This window comes from Rhinatrema bivittatum, chromosome 4 (genome assembly GCF_901001135.1).
Source record: "Rhinatrema bivittatum chromosome 4, aRhiBiv1.1, whole genome shotgun sequence".
In the NCBI taxonomy this organism is placed as follows: domain Eukaryota; kingdom Metazoa; phylum Chordata; class Amphibia; order Gymnophiona; family Rhinatrematidae; genus Rhinatrema; species Rhinatrema bivittatum.
The window spans coordinates 236803390-236823759 of record NC_042618.1 but is presented as its reverse complement, the minus strand read 5'-3'; the positions used below and the strand labels follow the sequence as shown (position 1 = coordinate 236823759).

Below are 20370 nucleotides of genomic sequence, written 5' to 3'. Positions count from 1 at the left end.
AGTATGCCCTAATCAAAGCTACATGAAGAGAAGAAAATTCAGAAACCTGTTTAGAAAGGGATTCTGGATTTTGATTGGCTAATAAGGAAGAATGTGATTTAATCTGAGCTGAACTATCAGCTGATAATTTACATAATTGTGCCCACACAACCCTCTAGTATACCTTCCACTCACTATAGGGTAACAGGTAAATCTTCAAGAGATATATTTTTCTTAATTGTAGAAACAGGCGAGGAGCTGAATTTAAAAAAGAGAACAACAACATCTATCCTTTGCCACTGTCAGGACTAACTACTGCAATAATTTTAGGGAGAGAAGAAAAACTATCTCCTATAATTAACTCGAGAGACAATGCATCATAATCCTCCACTAATAGAGACCCTACAGCTGCTCCTTCTCCAATCATATCTGGAGCACTCAGTTGGGAATCCACAGAAGAGTCAATTGTAACCAAAGAAGGGTTCTGATTTTTTGGGCTCAAAATTGGAGAAATTACTTACCTGATAATTTCATTTTCCTTAGTGTAGACAGATGGACTCAGGACCAATGGGTATAGTGTACTCCTGATAGCAGTTGGAGATGGATTAGATTTCAATCTGACGTCAGCCCTAGTACATATGCCCCTGCAAGTGCAGCTCTTCAGTATTGTCCTCGAAAAACATTGTGGATATATGTATGACTGAATAATCTGAATAACTTGATTAACTTTATAACTTGGTTAACGTTATAACTTGGTTAACTTAATTAATTTGAACCAGTTGAATTGATTATCGCTGGAGACCGCCAGTGCCCTCAACCGAGAAACGTCGACACCCGGTAGGATGGGTGTCCTAGTTGAAGGAAAGCATGGCTTACCTGTGAATCACTCGCTCTTGGGGATGTCACCCGAGAATTCCATGAGTAACAGCAGCCGTGGGTGGGATGCTGAGTCCATCTATCTACACTAAGGAAAACGAAATTATCAGGTAAGTAATTTCTCCATTTCCTAGCGTGTAGCAGATGGACTCAGAACCAATGGGATGGATAAAAGCTACTCCCGAACCGGGTGGGAGCTGCCCGTGACCCACTTAGTACTGCCCTTGCAAATGCTGTGTCCTCCCGAGCCTGAACATCCTGGCAGTAAAACCCGGAGAAGGTGTGGATGGAGGACCATGTCGCCGCCCTGCAGATCTCGGCGGGTGACAGCATCTTGGTTTCCGCCCAGGACACTGCCTGGGCTCTAGTAGAATGGGCCTTGACTTGTAAAGGTGGTGGCTTGCCTGCTTCTACGTAGGCCGCCTTGATGACTTCTTTGATCCAGCGGGCTATGGTTGCTCGCGAGGCCGCTTCCCCTTGCTTCTTCCTGCTGTGAAGGACGAATAGATGGTCCGTCTTTTGTACAGATTCCGACCTTTCCAGGTATCGGACTAAGAGTCTGCCGACGTTGAGATGGCATAGACTTCGAGCCTCTTCCAAATTCTTATGCTCATCTGGCAATGGTAGCGAGATGATTTGGTTGAGACGGAAGTGAGACACCACTTTGGGGAGGAACGACGGAACTGTGAACTGTGAGCCGTTCCTCAGACTCACCCTGGGATGATTCCCAGGGTGAGTCTGAGGAACGGCTCCTGGCAGGACAGTGCTTGTAGCTCGGATATACGACGGGCCTAACAGACTGCCAGCAGGAAGGCTGTCTTCAATGTTAATAGTCGGAGAGACAGGCCACGTAGAAGTCTGAAGGAGGTTCCTGCTAAGAAATCTAGGACCAGGTTGAAGTTTCAAAGGGGCACCGGCCACTTTAGGGGTGATCGGATCTGCTTGACTCCTTTCAGAACGCAGGAAACATCCGGGTGAGAGGCTATGCTGCTGCTCTTGCCCTTGGTTCCGTAACATGACAATGCGGCCACCTGTACCTTGATGGAATTGAGAGACAATTCCTTCTGTAGGCCGTTCTGCAGGAATTCCAAAATTGCAGGAATTTTGACTGAGCATGGTATGATGTCACGGTCCTCACACCAGGCTTCAAATACTCTCCAAATCCTTATGTATGTTAGGGATGTGGAGAACATGCGTGCTCGGAGTAGGGTGTCAATTGCTGCTCCCGAGTATCCGCTCTTCCTCAGGCGAGTCCTCTCAATGTCCAGACCATAAGAGAGAATCGAGCTGGATCCTCGTGGAGGATCGGTCCCTGTTGGAGCAGGTCTCTGTGTGGAGGTAGTGGGAGGGGGCTCCCTGTCAGCAGTCTTCGCATGTCTGCGTACCACGGTCTTCTTGGCCAGTCTGGGGCCACTAGAAGTACTGGTCCCCTGTGGTGTTCTATCTTGTTGATTGTGCCCAATAGGGGCCACGGCGGGAAGGCATATAACAGAGTCTCCTGTGACCAGGTCTGTACCAGGGTATCGAGTCCCTGGGACTGGGGTTCCCGCCTGCGGCTGAAGAAACTGGGCACTTGGGCGCTGGACCGGTTTTGCCAGGAGGTTCATGGTTGGTGTTCCCCAACGGTTTACTATCAATTGGAATGCTGTGGTCGACAGCCTCCATTCTCCTGGGTCTAGACTTTCTCTGCTGAGGTAATCCGCAGCGACGTTGTCTTTCCCGGTGATGTGGACGGCCGAGATCTCTTGAAGATTCGCTTCCGCCTATGACATTAGGAGATCTATTTCCAGAGACACCTGTTGGCTTCTGGTTCCTCCCTAATGGTTGATGTAGGCCACTGTTGTGGCGTTGTCTGACATTACTCTGACTGCTTTGTCTCGGAGTCTGTGACCGAACCGTAGGCAGGCTAGCCTGACTGCCTGAGCTTCTAGGCGATTGATGTTCCATCCCGACTCTTCTTTGTTCCATTGCCCTTGGGCGGTTAGCTCCTGGCTGTGTGCTCCCCATCCTCGTAGGCTGGCATCCGTGGTGAGCAGGATCCAGGTTGAGGAGGATAGTCTTGTTCCCTGGCTCAGATGGCCTTCTTGTAGCCACCATCGTAGTTGGGCCCGAACTCTGTCCGGGAGCTGAAGACGTACGGTGTAGTTCTGAGACAGTGGATTCCATTGTGATAGTAGTGAGCGTTGTAGGGATCTCATGTGAGCTCATGCCCATGGCACTACTTCCAGGGTGGATGCCATGAGGCCGAGGACTTGTAGGTAGACCCATGCTGTGGGGCGAAGTTCGCTCAACAGGGTTCGTAACTGGGTCATCAGTTTTGATCTCCTTGTCGGTGTCAGGATGACCTTGTCTTGTTTGGTGTCGAACCGGACTCCAAAATATTCTAGAGATTGGGAGGGCTGCAGGCAGCTCTTGTTTGTGTTGACCACCCACCCGAGGCTCTCTCCAGTAGAGTTCTGACTCTGTTGGTTGCCTGGTGGCTTTCCTCTGGGGATTTTGCCCTGACCAGCCAATCGTCTAGATAAGGGTGCATGTGGATTCCTTCCTTCCTCAGTGTTGTTGCCACCACCACTATGATCTGGGTGAATGTCCGGGGTGCAGTGGCTAACCCTAATGGTAGTGCCCGGAACTGGTAGTGACGGTCCAGGATCGAGAAGCGTAGAAAACGCTGATGCTCTTGATGGATCAGAATGTGTAGGTAGGCTTCTGACAGATCCAGGGATGTAAGGAACTCTCCCGGTTGTATCGCTCTTATTACCGAGCATAGGGTTTCCATGCAGAAGCGAGGAATCTTCAGGTGACGGTTGACCGCCTTGAGGTCCAGGATGGGTCTGAACTTTCCTTCTTTCTTGGGGACGATAAAATAGATGGAATAATGTCCAGTATTTATTTGTTGTGGAGGCACCGGTGTTTTAGCCTCTAAGGCTAGCAATCTGGTCAGAGTAGCTTCCACTGCCAGCCTCTTGGAAGGGTCTTGGCAGGGGGATTCCACAAACTTGCCCAGAGGGAGGTGGTGGAAATCCAGGTAATATCCCTCTTGAATGATGGATAGGACCCACTTGTCCGAAGTTATCTCGACCCATCTTTGGTAGAATAGGGCAAGTCTGCCCCTATGGATGGGTGCGGCTGGGGCTGGGGCTTGGGCTCAAGCTGGCTCCCCTTTTGTTATGCTTGTTCTGAAAGGACTGGCTTCGGCCTGCAGGGCAGGCCGTTTGATATGTGCTTCTATATGGGTTGAAGCGCTATGATCCTCTGCCCCTGGGGGTTCGGGGGAAGGATCGCTGGTTTTTCTTACTCCTGTCCTCTGGTAGCCTTGGCAGTGGGGACTCGCCCCATTTGTTGGCTAGTTTCTCTAGTTCGCTTCCGAACAGGAGTGTTCCCTTGAAAGGCATCCTTGTGAGTCTCGTTTTGGAGGATGCGTCGGCCGACCAGTTTCGGAGCCAGAGTTGTCTTCTGACTGCCACGGCGGATGACACTCCTCTAGCTGTGGTGCACACCAGATCAGAAGCGGCGTCCACGAGGAATGATACTGCTGGTTCCAGGGACTCCCCAGGAGTGTTGTTCCTAGTCTGTGATAAGCGGGCGCGTGTCACCACGGCACAGCAGGCCGCGATCTGTAAAGACATAGCAGAGACGTCAAAGGACTGTTTGAGGATAGATTCCAGGCGTCTGTCTTGAGCATCCTTGAGTGCTGCGCTTCCCTCCACCGGGATAGTAGTGTGCTTCGAGACTGCGCAGACCATGGCATCCACTCTCAGACATGCCAGGAGATCTTTGGCAGCTGGGTCCAGAGGGTACATGGCTGCCAGAGCCTTCCCCCTTTTGAACAGTTTCCAGGGCATCCCATTCCAGGTCAATTAGTTGCTGGACAGCTTGTAATAGTGGGAAATGACGGAAGGTCTGACGGAGTCCCTCTAGTAGGGGGTTCGTCTTAGGTTCCCTGAGGTACTTGTGTCCGGGATAGCATGCTCTTTTAAGCTGTGTGTGACCAGGTCTGGAAGCTCGTCCTTGGTGAAGAAGCTTCTCATGGTTCGGTGGGGCTCTGTCCCCAGAGGGAGTTCCCCTTCCTCCATGGGTTCTGAATCCTCATCCGAGTTGTCCGTTTCCCTGAAGGTGGGGCTTCTGGGCGGTGGGATCACTTCCCTGGGCATAGAGGATCCCGGGATGTTGAGGTCCTCTGGTGGAGCTTGTGGCCGTAATATCGGTGGCCCCGGTTGCATGTGGACGAAGGTATGCACACCTTTGAAGAATTCCACCTAGGAGATAGATGCTGGGTCTAGACTAAGGGGCGCCGTGTCCCTGGGGAGCCCCATTTGAGGGGGGAGGTCCCGCTGTGCAATGCTAGGTCCGGCGTACTGTTCGAGAGGCTGAAACCCGGTACTGGCTGGGGAGGGCCATGAGATGGATCCCCTAGGGCCTCTTCGCACTGTATACACAGGGCCATAGCTCTAATGTGGCATGCTGGGCAAAGACCCTGAGCCTTGAGTTTCTTTTCCGGTGGTGCCATGGCTTCTGCGCACAAAATACAGTTATGCGCTCCGGTGCGTCGAAGTTGTGCACGTAGATTGGTGCGCGCTCAGGGAGATGTGCGCACTGTTGTGCACACAAATCGGAGTTATGCGCCCGGCACAGTAAGCACGTGGCTATGCGCGTCGCTTGTGCACATGGTACTTGGGCGCGCGACGTTGTGCGCACGGCTCGCCTCTGTGCGCACGGATCGAAACGGTGGACAGGGCGGCGAACAGATCAAAATGGTGATGGCGACCACGCGGACAATATGGCGACCACCTTGGAGGGTCTCCACGTGGGAGGACTCTCGGATCTGACTGGGGTCTAGCCCTGCTAGGGCAGATCAACCCGGTGGCACTGGTCCCGGCTGGCGACCTGTGCGACTCTTCGAGCTTTGGAGACCGGAGACTTTTAAATAGATTTCTACCTTACCTTGTCTTGGCGCTTCTTGGTTTCGTTCCGGGTGGTCTCCGGCTGCGGGGGAAGAGGGGAAATACCTTCACTGCCACGCTCGAAGTTGCACCTGCTGCCTCTCAGCCTCACCCGATGTTGGGGGCTAGGTCCCTGCCAAGGGTCGGCCGCCGGACAGAGGCTTACCTCCGAGGGTTCGCGGAAATCACCTTGGGAATTCTCAACTAGGGGAGGGACCCAATAGGTGTCACCGCAGGAGAGCGGGGCTCATCTGTAGAGGTAAGATTTCTTCTTAATTTGGTTTTCTTTGGTAAAATTACTCTAACGCTGGGCGAGCGTGCATAGAGTCCCTAACTGCTATGGAGACGGAAAATACTGAAGAGCTGCACTTCCTGCAGGGGTATATGTACTATATCCCCATGCCCTGCCCCCCTGCCTATCCTCCCCCACCTCTCCCTCCCCCTTCCTCCCCCCTTCTGTTATTGCTCCTTTGGTTCATTTTGTATTCTGAATTTTGTTTCTGTTATTAATGTTATATTGTTATATTGTTTTATTGTATTTCCCGCCTGAGTTCTTTGTAAACCGGCATGATGTGTTTCACGAATGTCGGTAAATAAAAAGTTAATAAATAAATAAATAAATATGTACTAGGGCTGACGTCAGATTGAAATCTGATCCGTCTCCAACTGCTATCAGGAGTATACTATACCCACTGGTCCCGAGTCCATCTGCTACATGCTAGGAAAACAAACATTGCTTGGAGGTGACACTTGGTTGGCTTTTAACTACCCAAGAGTCTAAGGGACCTGGAACAGTCACCGAAGTCACCGCAGGAGATGCCAAATTTTGTCCCGTCCTCTTCTTGCTAGCCAAGGGTAACCACTTGCCAAACCTAGGAAGAGGGAAATTACAAATCACCAAAGATGGATTCAGGAATCTGCTTGATTCCCTGCTGGGCTCCCCAAGGGGCACATGCCGTAGACTGTGCGTTATAAGCCAAAAGTCTTTTATAGCACCGGGCATTCTGATGGCATCAGCTGGTGATTCACGATACTCTTTCCAGTCATCTGGAGTCAGTCTCATGGGAAGCAGCAGCTGTTTCCTTCTTGCCAGGTCTCTCACTTACACTGTAGGCCAATGGGTCTTTTAAGGCACCAAGCATGCTAAGGATCTGCGGCACTCTTTCCACCCGCCTAAAGACAGTCTCACAGTGAGCAACAGCTGTTTCCTTCTTGCTGGGTCTCTCCAGCTTTAAGTTTTTCTCTAAATTTTTGCAGAATTGGAGTCTGAATAAAGTCTTCTTTATTTGGTAGTCCTTTCATATATTTTTTAAAGAAATCTGTCCAGAGCTTTTGGGCTAAAGAATACATTTCCAGCATTGGTGGTAGTAATACTGAATCTTCACATCCAGGTGGTTTTCCAGCTGTAAAACCAGAGGTGAAGTAAAACCATTGCTTGAGGTTTTGTCTTTTTTGTCAAGATCAGAATACAACCTCTTTTATGCAGATTTTCTCTTACTCTTGGAATCCCTATGATTAATGTTGTGAAGATGAATATGCTATATTTGGCACCAAATGGTCAGTGTCATAATGTCTTGGGGCTGATTTCTCTGTGCCGTGGTATTTTGGCACCAAAGATTCTGTGTCATGGTACTTCTGAACTGGAGACACTACTGTTTGACCCTTCTGCACAATGACACTTCCATGCTGAGGAGCCATTATGGTCCAAGGTAGCTGAGTTTCGATTCTTCGATTTTCTTGCGATTTTTCTGAAGAGGAATTAGATGGTAATATTTCTCAATGCCTCTCTGACCTTTTTTCTGTTGAGCTTGACACTCATATTTAAGTCTATGGTTTCAGAATGCTATGGCCCATGGGGATATTCTGCCACAGTTTGCGCTGTAATGTTTTGAACCTAGATATCAGAGGCAAATATCATGTAGATCTGCCATAGCCATTTTCTTGTCACATTCTATGCAAGATTTAAAAGGGCTCTTTCTTTTCTCAGATGCAGTCTTTGAGGACATTTTCCTGACAAGAAAAAGCAGTGACAACCTGTGAGAGAGAAGTCTGACCATTCACATAAACAGATGAAAAAATACCGAGGAAGGATCATAAAGCAACAGCAGCGTGGGTTTTGTTGCACATGCTCAAAGCAAACTGAAAAGCTCTGAGATGAGAGAGAAATGACAGATTTGGTGCCGTTGTATATCACCACCCATCTTGTATGGCTACTTGTGCTGTTTGTCCACAGAGAAAGAAATTCATTTTTAACCAAGGAGGTTCCTGCAATCACAGGTTGAGGCCCATGAATGGTGGTGTTTAGATAAATTTGTGAATGAATGTGCCCAGCACCTAAATTCATCAGGAAAGAGAAATTACCTACTTATAGGTGCCATTCTTTAAAGCTGCATTAAATATACTGCAGCCAAGAAAGTTTCCAATAAGCATATTTAAAGGTGATAAAGCTGATAGCAACTGAGCAGAAAAGCAGTGCAAGAAAGATTTATAATAAACAGAAGATCTGAACAAAACTCAAGAATAAATGAAAATAAGAAATATGCTTCACACAGGTCAGATATGAAGAAAAATAATGCCCACAAACTAAGATAGAGGGACAAGGTACACAGGAGAACCTTCTGTAAATTCCAGCTAAAAAGGAGCTTAAGCAGTCAGAGTACAGGCTCCCCCTAGCACATGACAGCAGGATTCAAACACATGTTTTAAATATGTTCAATTCCCAGATGATGCACACACAGAAAATATCATCATACATCAACTTTTCACCCTCTTTACAATAGGGAAACTTTGCGGTGTCAATGTAGAAAAGGCCATTCTATGGAATTATTCTCTCATTCTGTGTTTTCTGGAGCAAAGTCAGAATATATTAGTTCCAGAGCTGCGGCTGGAGAGAGATATACGTTTTTAAAATAAAGACGTCCAATTGTCGCAGAACCAATGAACATTTTTATCTTAGTTCAAAAGGTCTGATGTGATCTTTAATCACTTGTAGGAAACTACAACTTAAAATTTAGATTGTTTTAAGGAAAACAAAGCTTTCTGGTGAAAATCACACAGTAAAATGAAACTTTAAGGTTGGCTGTGTATCTCTGACCTACCGTCTGACAGGTTGCATCTGCTCTGTATTAGATAAAACTGATACAAACCGCAGGTCTCAATGTCACCCTCGAGAGCCATTTTGAACAAGTTGTTATGCTGAATACATAAGGAGTAATGCCATACCTCCATAATATGAAGGAATCTGTCCTCTGACGGAGGGTGAGTGGCTTGTAATATCCGCCAAATGTGCTGTGTCTCATCTAAAGACACCTCTAACAAGTCCCCGACCATCATGAGCTGCTCCAGTTGGGCCTTGGCTCCAGGAGACAGCTCAAGAACAGGAGGCTCCAGGCTGCGAGGAACCAGTGGTGTCTTTCTGGGTTGCTTCCTGGGAGTTCCTGAACCTTTAGGGTAGGAAAAGGAGAGGCTTTTCAAAAGAACTTAAACATATCTTTGCTCAGTTATTTATACAAGCGTCTATACAACTTTCAACCCCATGTATCAGTGGAATGAAAAGAAAATGTTGAATGTTTTTCAATGCTGACTGATGACAATTGCAGAAGAAACGCCCCTTCAATTATTTTTTTAATCTATATCTATAAACAGATATAGATCTAGTTTAATACAAATTACTCATTGAAATGTCATTTTAATGAAAGTCTGGTTTGATTCTGTAAATGTTTGTACATTGTATTTATACATGCTGAAATTATTTTTTATTGTAATACAGCACTACGTTTTTGCAATTATTATGATTTATATGCAAAATGTCTTACCTATCTGAATCAATGCTTTTTCACCACTTTTTAACACTAGGCTAGTGCGTGCTAGGGCAGTGGATAAAGCCATCCATGCAGAAGCACGATTATATGCTGAAAGTGGACCAAGCTTGGCATTTACCCTGTTAGAAAATGGACTCAACCCGATAAAGGGATAGATCAGTTTTAAAAGGGAGGAAGTTGAACAGAATTTCAAAACCGGGCATGGTTTGTTCTCCCTTCTTACTACAAATTAGGCCTGCCACATTAAAAGTCAGTTTACAAAATTGAAAATTCTGGTTACTTACAGGAAGCTGTAAAAGGGGTAGGGGAAGATACCCTTAAGAGAAATTAGATTGATCCACCTTAAACAGAAATCTGCTGACTCACTGGGGGAGTTCTACAGTTTAAAAAGTACTGGGAAGAAGTAGGAAGTGTGACAGCCTGGAGGCAGACAGGAAGAAGCCTAGGAGTTCTGAAGCAAGGAGTGAATGGAGTCAAGGCCAAGCTAACTATAGACCTGAGCCACAGAGAAGCAAGCCTAGCTAAGGAGAGCCAGGAAACCTAACTGGAGAACTTAACCAAAGAAGGTCCTAGAACTGGTAGGAAAGGCTACTGCCTAAAGTAAACCAGTAACTGAAACGGTTTTCTTGCTGTAAATTTATTTATTTATTTAAAGGCATTTATATACCGTTTTATAAAAATACATTTTTGTCTTATGTGCATGAGAGATGGGCTGCCATCTTCTGCAGATACACAGAGAAAACAAATGTACCATAAACCTGTGTGAAGGTGAAGTCTACTGTCTAAAGAGTTACTGTAAAAGAAGCAAATCAAATACTAGCAAGCAAGAGAGAAAACCTGGTACAGAGTCCCATGTTGTTCCAGCTAGCATCTGCAGGGCTTACTAATTAGCACTTACTATTTTGCATGTAACTTTACTTTGGGGCTTAGGATGATTGTTTCAGCAACTGCAATCATTAGATAAGGCCATCTTATCTGTTCTAGGATTTCGGTAAGATCTTTGACACGGTTCCACACAGGAAACTTATAAATTGAGTGCCCTTGGTATGAAACCTAAAATGACTGAGTGGTAAGTGACAAAGGTAGTGATAAATGGAATTTACTCTGAAGGGGAGGGCATTACTAGCATACCTGGGAACTTCTGTTTTCCTGTCACCCTGAGATTGCCATGGTGGGTGGGGTAGTAGCAGCATGCTCGCAAACTTTGTTTCACACTAGCACACTTACTTGCTCACTCACACACAAACATGCTCATTCTCGCATACTCACTTCTCTCCTTCTTCCATACACATACATGCACTCATACATACATGGACCCACTTCTTCCCTTTTTCATACACACAAACACACACACACACACTCACTTCTCTCTCTCTCTTCCACATACATACATGTACACTCACACACACACTCACTCACTTCTCTTCCTCTTCCACACGCTCACACATACACATTCATTCATTTCTCAGCCTCTTCCACATATACATGCACTCTCAATTTCTCTTCTCGATCCTCATTTCCTCAGGCCTGCGGGACAAGCACTCCACTTCCTCCTCCTCCTCCAGCTTTGAGCACACTCTGCCCTGGTTTCATTTTTGGTGTGCGGCCGCAACAGATTCTTGTTTCACAAGGGCAAGACTCCTGCTGGTCTTGCTCCTGCCGTGCAGCTCTGTGCTTCACATCGTCTTCCAGGGGGAACAAGTGCCGATGCTCCTTCTTCGAGCCCGCGCTGCTCCAGGCCCTTTTTCTTCCAGCCTTCTGTAGCAGGGCAGCTGGAGTTTTCGGGTGTTGGCCCAGAGATCCAGTGATTTGTTCAGAATTCTGGAGTCTCCGGTACAGATCCAGAGAGCTCCCAGGTATGATTACTAGTGGTGTGCCTCATGGATCAGTCCTAGGACCTGTTCTTTTCAACATTTTCATAAGCAACATAACAGAAGGATTGTCGGGAAAGGTTTGTCTTTTTGCCGATGGCACCAAAATTTGCAACAGGGTAGACAGCCAGGAAGGTGTGGAAAACATGAGGAGGGATCTAATGAAGCTTGAGGAATGGACTAGAGCAGTGATGGCAGGCTCCAGTCCATTGAGTGCCAAAACAGGCCAGGTTTTCAGGATATCTACAGCGAATATGCAAGAGAAAGATTTGTAAGCACCTGCCTCTAGTGTATGCAAATCTATCTCAAGCATATTCATTGTGCATATCCTGAAAACCTAGCCTGTTTGTGGCACTTGAGGACTGTAGTTCACCATCACTGGTCTAGAGGCTGGTAGCTAAGATTTAATGCAAAAACCCAAGGGAAAAGTACAGAGTTGGAGGCAAAATTCTTCTAAGCACAAAAAGAGTGGGTTCTGGGAGTGACTGTATCTGATGATCTTAAAGGTGGCCAAACAGATGGATAAAGCGATGGTAAAAGTCGGAGAGATTCTTGGCTGCATAGGGAAAGGAATGGTCAGCAGAAAAAGGGAGGTGATACTACCCCTGTATAGGTCTCTGGTGAGACCCCATTTGGAATACTATGTACAATTCTGGAGATTGCCCCTTCAAAAGGATATAAACCGGTTGGAGTCTGTCCAGAGAGTGGCTACAAAAATGATCAGTGGTCTTTGTTCTAAAGTATATGGGAATACACTTAAAGATCTAAACACGTACACCCTAGAAGAAAGGCAAGAAGCTTAGAACAAGGGGTCATGGGATGAGGGTGAAAGGAAGGTAGATTCAGGAGTAATCTTAGGAAATATTCCTTTACAGAAAGAGTAGTGCATGCACAGAATGGCCAAGCAGAGGTCATGGAGGCAAAAAACTGTATTGAATTTAAGAAAGCATGGGATCTCTGAGGGAGTGATGGGAATTGTAAAGGCTAGATAAATTGGATGGGCAGATTAGATGGGCCATACAGTCTTTTTCTGCTGTCATTTTTCTCTGTTTCTATGAATATGTCAGTAAATAAAAAAACCATTTGAGCTCACAGGCTGATTACTGCCTGCGGCCCATTGAGGGCGAGAGACAGCAGATCGAGAACTGGTTGTGAGCATTTTGCCTATGATATTGTCTCCAGTCTAGTTTAATGTATGGTTGGGTGAATAGTTAAGATACTATTTCCCTCTCTTATAGTGTTCACACTGTGCTTGCGTGAGTAAATAAATACTAACAGCTGATGCAATTTTTTTTAATCAGATGACTTCCACTGCAGACTAGATGGGTCAATTGGTTATTATTTACTATGTTACAATCCAACCTAAGTGGAAGGTGAGTTTTTAATACTGACTTTGGTGAAATTGGGAAGTACCTTAAGGAGGCAGTGGCAAGATGGGAGGAGATAGGTGAATGGAAGAACAGTGGGTTGAACTAGCAGTAGCGATAGTAATGGCAACTAAGCCTCATATCAAGAAAGTAAACAAAAGGAAAAAGGAAATCGGAATGGTTCCCCAAAGAGGTGGCTGAAAACGTAAGGGCAAAAAGTTTAGCGCTGAAAAAGTAGAGAGAAGAATATCTGGTAAAGCTAAAAGAGAGGACAAAACTCAGGATGGCAAAAAAGCACAAGTGGAAGAAAAGATTGCTGAAGAGGTAAAGCAAAATGACAATACTTTTTTCTGATATGTAAGTGAAAAGAGGAGGGCTAGAGATGGAGTTTTAAGATTGCAAGGAAACAAGAAGCAATGTGTGGAGAGAGACTAGGAAAAAGAAGACATGCTAAACAAATATTTCTGTTTGGTATTCACTGAAGAATGGTTTGGAGAAGATCTGTTGCTTGTTGGTAAAGGTATATGTGAGATATGACTCCATTTACTGAAGACTGTTAATGTGGAACTAGAAAATATGAAAATAAACAAATCCATGGGGCCAAATGGATATCAAGGGAGCTAAGAGAAGTTCTGGTGGATCTGCTGAAGGACCCGTTCAATAGCTCTTTGTAGACAGGAGTGGCCCCACAAGACTAAAGCGAAGATATGGTCCTTCTTTATAAAAGTGGTAACAGAGGAGGTTGGAAACTACAGGCCAGTTAGTCTTACCTTAAATTAATGGAAGCTCTACTCAAATGAGCTATCTATAATCCAGTGGGTTGAAAGATTTGAGGCAGCGTGTTTTTACCAGAGACAGATGTTGTCAAACAAATCTCATTATTTTTTTTGACTCAATAACTACAGAATTAGATCAAAGATGTGTGCTGGATATGGTTGACTTAGAATTCAGCAAAGCTTTTGATACTATCCCACTTGAGAGACTCATTAATAAACTGAGCAACCTGGGAATAGACTGGATTACAGAAGGTAGTGGTAAAAGGAATTTACTCTGAGCAAAGTGATTACTGGAGCACCTCAGGCATCAGTCCTGTTCAAATAGCATTACATGTGCGATATTGCTATATGATTATAATCAATTGGATAAATAAGAGAAGGGTTTGGATATATATAAAAATAATATGACATGTTGTTATACTGATTATAATCAATTGTAATTAATTAACCAGTGAACATTATCTGTGTATGTAGATGTTTTTATATGAAGTGTGATTGATGAATGAGTGTGTGAGTTCAGATTTTAAATGTCTAGATAGGGAAAACACCTTGTGATTTCTAATAAAAATTTTTGATAATTTGAATATATGTGTGATCTCTCTGGGTATGTGATATTGCAATATCTTTATGAGCCATATTGCAGACAGATTATAAGGACAAGTGTGCCTTTTTGCAGATTACACCAAGATCTGCAAAACGAAGGACACTCCTGGGGGAGTAAACAGAAAGAGAAGAGATCAAAGATAGTTTGAGGTGGATTTGAATGCTCGACAGTAATGATTCAATGCAAAGCACTGCAGTCATGCATTTGTGGTGCAGAAATCTGAGGGAGCAATGCATGATGGGAGTTGAAAAGTTGATTTGTATTGATCAGACCTTAGCATGATAGTATCTGATGATCTCAAGGTAGTGAAACAGTGTGATAAGGCAATGGCCACAGCCAGAGAGATGTTAGGGTGCATAGGCAGAGGCTTACTTAGCAGAAAAAAGAGACAATAATGCCTTTGTAGAAGTTGCAGTCCAGAGAAAAGCAATCAAAATGAAGCAAGGTCTGCACCAAAAGTTATATGAAATGACTTAAGGAACTAAATATGTAGAGGAGAGGAGAGACAGTTGGGATATTATAGAGACATTTAAATACCTGAAAAATATTAACTGACAAGAAGTAAACATTTTTCAGTGGAAAAGAAGTTGTAGAACTAGGGATCATGATATGAAGCACCACAGAAGTTGACTCAGGAAATATTTCGTTTCATAGAAAGGGTAGTGAATGTGTGAAATGCCTCCCAAAAGGGGTGCTGTACACTAAAATAGTAATAAACTTTATGGGATAAACAAAGAGGATGCTTACTCGCAAAAAGTGAAGGAACAGCAGCAGCCCCACATGCCATGGACGTGGCCAAAGGCTAATCTGAGCAGTGATGGTTACAATCAGTGTTCACTCTAAGCTACTTGGGAGTCCACTGCTCATGTTATAACCATGGGGCATGCTACAACCCTCCTACATTTAAACGTCAAGCAGGAGGATCCCATGGAAATCGCATGGGACTTACCTACCCTGCACATTCAAACTGCAAGAAGGCTGCAGCACACCCTGCGGTTGGAATGTGAGCAGTGGACTCCCACACAGCTTAAGAGAGAGCATTGGCTGCAACCCTAACATCAGTGCTATGACTACCAAGGCTCAAAATTGAAAAAAAACTGGCACCAATGTGACAAAATGATATCATTAAGAATAAGAGTCACATTACTCTCATGGTTTTTAATATAAGGAATACCCTCATACCAGGGCCAGTGCACACTTCCGCCTACCGGCGTCTTTTACCTTTATGTACCACCACCACTCTGGCTGCCCAATATCAAATAATCATAGGGTAACCTCTATTTTATTTAAAACCATGATGTACTGCCGCACACTTCTTAGCAGTTCAATTCATTTTTCATGTTTTTTGTATATTTTTTATGTTTTTTTTCAAAATATCTTATTTACTTATTTATCTTTCAATGACGCTTACAAGTCTAGATATTTTTCTTTTTTTTGAGAATATCTTGTTAACGTATTTATTTTTCAATGACGCTAAAGGTCCCAGAATCTCATTTGCTCTCTTTCATTTCAACTTATAACTTGAAAAGTGCAATATCTTTTGAAAGAAATATTTGTATCTGGCACTTATCTTATTCTTTAGAGGCAATGCTCTGCCTATTCATTGGAGCCGAAGTTTCAATGCTCTGCAAGGATAGCCCAGAGACAATGCTCTGCCAATTTGCTGGAGCCCAAGTTTCAATGCTGGCGTTTTCACAACTGCCGCGCTAATTTCATTGTGAAAACGCCAGCATTGAAACTTGGGCTCCAGCAAATTGGCAGAGCATTGTTTCTGGGCAACCAGAGCATTGTCTCTGGGCTATCCTTGCAGAGCATTGAAACTTCGGCTCCAATGAATAGGCAGAGCATTGCCTCTAAAGAATAAGATAAGTGCCAGATACAAATATTTCTTTCAAAAGATATTGCACTTTTCAAGTTATAAGTTGAAATGAAAGAGAGCAAATGAGATTCTGGGACCTTTAGCGTCATTGAAAAATAAATACGTTAACAAGATATTCTCAAAAAAAAGAAAAATATCTAGACTTGTAAGCGTCATTGAAAGATAAATAAGTAAATAAGATATTTTGAAAAAAAACATAAAAAATATACAAAAAACATGAAAAATGAATTGAACTGCTAAGAAGTGTGCGGCAGTACATCATGGTTTTAAATAAAATAGAGGTTACCCTATGATTATTTGATATTGGGCAGCCAGAGTGGCGGTGGTACATAAAGGTAAAAGACGCCGGTAGGCGGAAGTGTGCACTGGCCCTGGTATGAGGGTATTCCTTATATTAAAAACCATGAGAGTAATGTGACTCTTATTCTTAATGACTACCAAGGCGGCACTGGAATAACCCTGACAATAAAGCAAACTTCAATGGCATGGAGAAGCCATATATTTTGCACAGGACTGCTTCTACGGCCAAGCCCAAAAGAAAATCACATTCAAGCAGCAGCATTGCATGAATCATAAGGAAGGTTGCCCACCCTGTAAGAATGTTGCTAGCAGTGATTTTGTTATGAGTTTGACAGTTGCTTGGTTTGATTTGTAAAATTACTACCCTTAACATAAGGCTGGGGGTTAACCTGCACAAAGCGGCAGTTATTACCCTTAACAGAAACATGAGGGTAACCTGCATGGAGTTGCAGTTACTACCATAAGAAGCTTGCTGGGCAGACTGGAATGATCATTTGATCTTTTTCTGCAGTCATTACTACGTTATGACTTTGTTGGTTTTGGCAGCTGTGTGGATTATTAGAAAGCTAGGTAGTAAGACATGGAAGGGAAGCTGTGTATTGGATTTAGTGTTGGTTTCAAGAATCAGAGGAAGATAAAGGCTGAAACAGCCTACCAGGGGAGGTGATGGACAGTAGGACTTTAACAGATTCTGGGCATACTTGGGACTGATACGCATGACAGCAGTAGGAAAGGAGTTGAAGGTTCAAGCAAATGCCATGGGGGTAGCAGTTGGTATTGGGTTTTGGGTCAAGTGAGGAAATTTGTATACTTATCTACCAAAAGTGGAATCACCACAACTGGGGGGCAGTCTGGATAGTCCAATTTGGTTTTTTTTCCTTCACCATTTACTATGTTATCCCATACTCTCATGCTTCTCCCTACTTGATCATATACCAAACTCAAAATGCAAATGTTCAATATTTTCTTTGGGACGACTGTTACATTTTAACAACAGCAATCACGACAAAAGAATTCAAAATTTTTTTTTTACGTCTATTATTCACCATATTTATGCTTAAAAAACATTTTCTCTGGTAATCCTTCTTCAGTCATTTGGGCCTGGATGTGTCTCAGAGGATGGAGGGCAGGTGGGCCAGAAAGACAGCTGGCACTGTAGTGATTGCTTTTATCGGTTAATGAACAATGCTAAGGGTGCAACTAGGAGACGGAGCCCACCCAATGTTCAGGCCAGCAAGGGCTCAGAGTCACTTTAGAATGACAGCCTTACAGTGATGAGGAGAGGGGGATTCGAAGATGAAAGCAGGAGAGGGCATTTTTCCTTCTGTTTTACCTTTGTTAAATCCCAATATAGATTATGAGGCGTCACAATCATTTCCACCCCAACAAGCTAACATGCTAAACACAGGATTCTGATTATCACTGATCAGAGAAAGAAAGCTTTGTTCTGCGGTTCTCATCTAAACAAAATAGCTACACTAAAAGCAAAATTATGTGCAATGATGATGCAGTGTGTTTTATATCTCTCCAAAATGAGGTTCACAAATTAACACTCAATGGCTCCTCCAAAGTAGGGAAGACAAACTGATATATCATCCACTTCATCTCTAGCCCCCACCTCAGTGATAGAGAAAGGTGGTACCTTGAGAACAACTCTTGGAAGCAGATGAATATGCGTGTTCTGCACAGAATGAAGGTGCACTCCACATGTGCGTCACCACCTCTTCAGACTTTATGGGGATCTCCTCATCACAGAAGAGGTTGGGCTCCAGGCTGCTGGAGGATTTCACACTGGCATTATCCTGCATGGGGCAACATGGAAAGAAGAAAAAGAGAAAAACTCTATCAGGTTACAGCCATTTTAGCACATAGTATTAGCCAGTACACTAATTCCATACTGGAACACAGTCTTTCATAATCCGGACAGTGAGAGGCAGGAGGGTATAAAAGGTATGCAGCTAGCAATAAAAGAGAAGAGCAGACTAACTATGATAATAGCATCCTGCAGAATCATTTAGGCCTTCGGGCAGAAGGATCTAAAATGTCATGCATACATACTGTAAAACATTACATTACATAAAGAAAATGGTAATCATGAATTGTCAGGCCAGAATCAGACTCATAGGAGTAGTGACCTAGATGAACAAGGTGGTATTTTTTTTACTCAGTGAAGGTGGATTCGAGATAATTAGTAAAGGTTGCACAAGAGAACTTCTTTATCTGTTAAAGGAGAGATTTGTAGAAAGGCATGTTTGCTGAGCCAAAGTGCAATTCACATAGGCTATTAGAGATGTTTTTACTACTACAAAAAGCATCCAAGAAAGCCGATGAGAACCAGTTAAAAAAAAAAAAAAAAAAACAACCCAAAATGTACTACTTCAGCCGTTAAAAGGAGACCTTCATACTCAAAATTCAAGGTGGACGATTGTCTGGTCAAATGAGAGTAATCCTCAGGTAAATACTATGATTCAGACTGATGCACATTTTGAAGCTAGCTTACCTTGAAAACATCTTACTGCTGCTGGAAATATAGTTTATGCTTGCAGCAGTGAAGTAATGACATCAGACAGCACTCCTCACTAAGGGAAATAGGAGATTTAGTGACAATACAGACAATTTTGCTGCTATTAAGATCTATATTGCTTGTTCAGCTGAGCAATATGTTGTCTTTAGTGCAAATTTCTAGATCTGATTACCAGACCAGCTCAAGCTGACCAGGGCTGGAATGCTGCAGAGGCACTCCCATCCCACCATGAAGAGAGTTCCCATGTGCTGCTCCTAAAATGACAGCTACTGCCCTCAAGTACACTCTGTGCCACTGGTTCTTAGACAGGACTCGTCACATGTTTCACTTTGTGGCTGTATCTGTGTTGTTAAAGATATGCATGCATTTCAAACGTTAACAGGAGTCCAACTTCATACAGAGTAAAATGGCTCACAAAGGATGCTCTCAGAGTTAATGCCCCTCACAAGATCTCACTTGTACAGCTTCCAGCTGATAGAATACTACCTAAAAAAAAATTAATTTATGAATGGATGGGCAGGCTGGTTTTCGTACCTGTTTGCCCGTAGTAATATGGTACCGGGCTCACTTCGTGAGCAGGCCTGCTTTGGGGGGGTGAGGGGGGTTGGTGGTGATTAGTTTATTCCAGTCCGTTAGGCAGGGGCTGTGTGGTTTGTATCCCTTTCTGCTGTTTGCATATTGGCGTTTCCCTGGCAGTTTTCCTGTCATTCTGATGGAATCAGAGGAGGCAGCGATGGCGGCTGAGGTGGTCCTCAAGTCGAGAGGCAGTCTGCAGGTTTTGACGGCAGTGGCTTGTGGCGGTGGACGTGTCTCGGGTCCTATTAGTGTTTCTGAGCTCCTGGTGGTAAGTGCGCCCTTTAGCTGTTAGCCGGGGAGAGTCTGTTTTGCCTGTGCTGCCAGCTGTTGAGTGCGCTGGTTCCCAGGGTGACCTGGGAAGTTGGAGTGCGCGTTGACACCTCCCGGGATCCCTTTCTGGTGAGAAGGCCACAACTCCTGTCACGGTGTGGACTGTTCACGGGCCTGCTCTTTTTCCTTCATGCAGTAAGTCTGATCTTCGGTTGTCTGCGGCTGCCTCTGCTGCTGCAGGTCAGCCAGAGCTGTCCGGTGCTGAAGCAGGGGGTACTTTAGTTGCTGCTCCTGGGGGGGGAGGGGGGGGGGCGAGCCTATGAGATGGGTGTGGGCCGTGGCATGGACTCTGTGTTAGGGGATCTGGGTAGTTTGTGGTCAGAGTGGGGTGGGCATAGTGTTTGGGGGGCTTTGCGTCCTGGTGCTGAGGTCTCTATGGAATCTTTTATGGGTGCCAGCTTTCCTGATGACTGGGGGTTGGGGGCCGGTGGTCTGGTGGCTAATTTTAGGGGTTTATGGGATAATTGGGGCCCATATTTTCCTGTTGGGGGGGGGGGGAAGGTCCCTTGGCACCTTGGTTGGGGCCT

General features: G+C 44.7%; 1 protein-coding gene across 2 annotated transcripts in view; it reads right to left on the bottom strand.

Moving 5' to 3' along the window:
• The window catches only part of KDM5A (lysine demethylase 5A), a 331505-nt gene that overhangs the window by 13149 nt on the left and 297986 nt on the right, over positions 1-20370 (bottom strand). For both annotated transcript variants that reach the window (XM_029599940.1, XM_029599941.1), the window contains 2 exons: positions 18056-18215; positions 9018-9238 (listed from right to left, as the gene is read on the bottom strand). In XM_029599940.1, coding sequence (XP_029455800.1) covers positions 9018-9238; positions 18056-18215 — 381 coding nt within the window. The remainder of the gene's footprint in view (positions 1-9017; positions 9239-18055; positions 18216-20370) is intronic.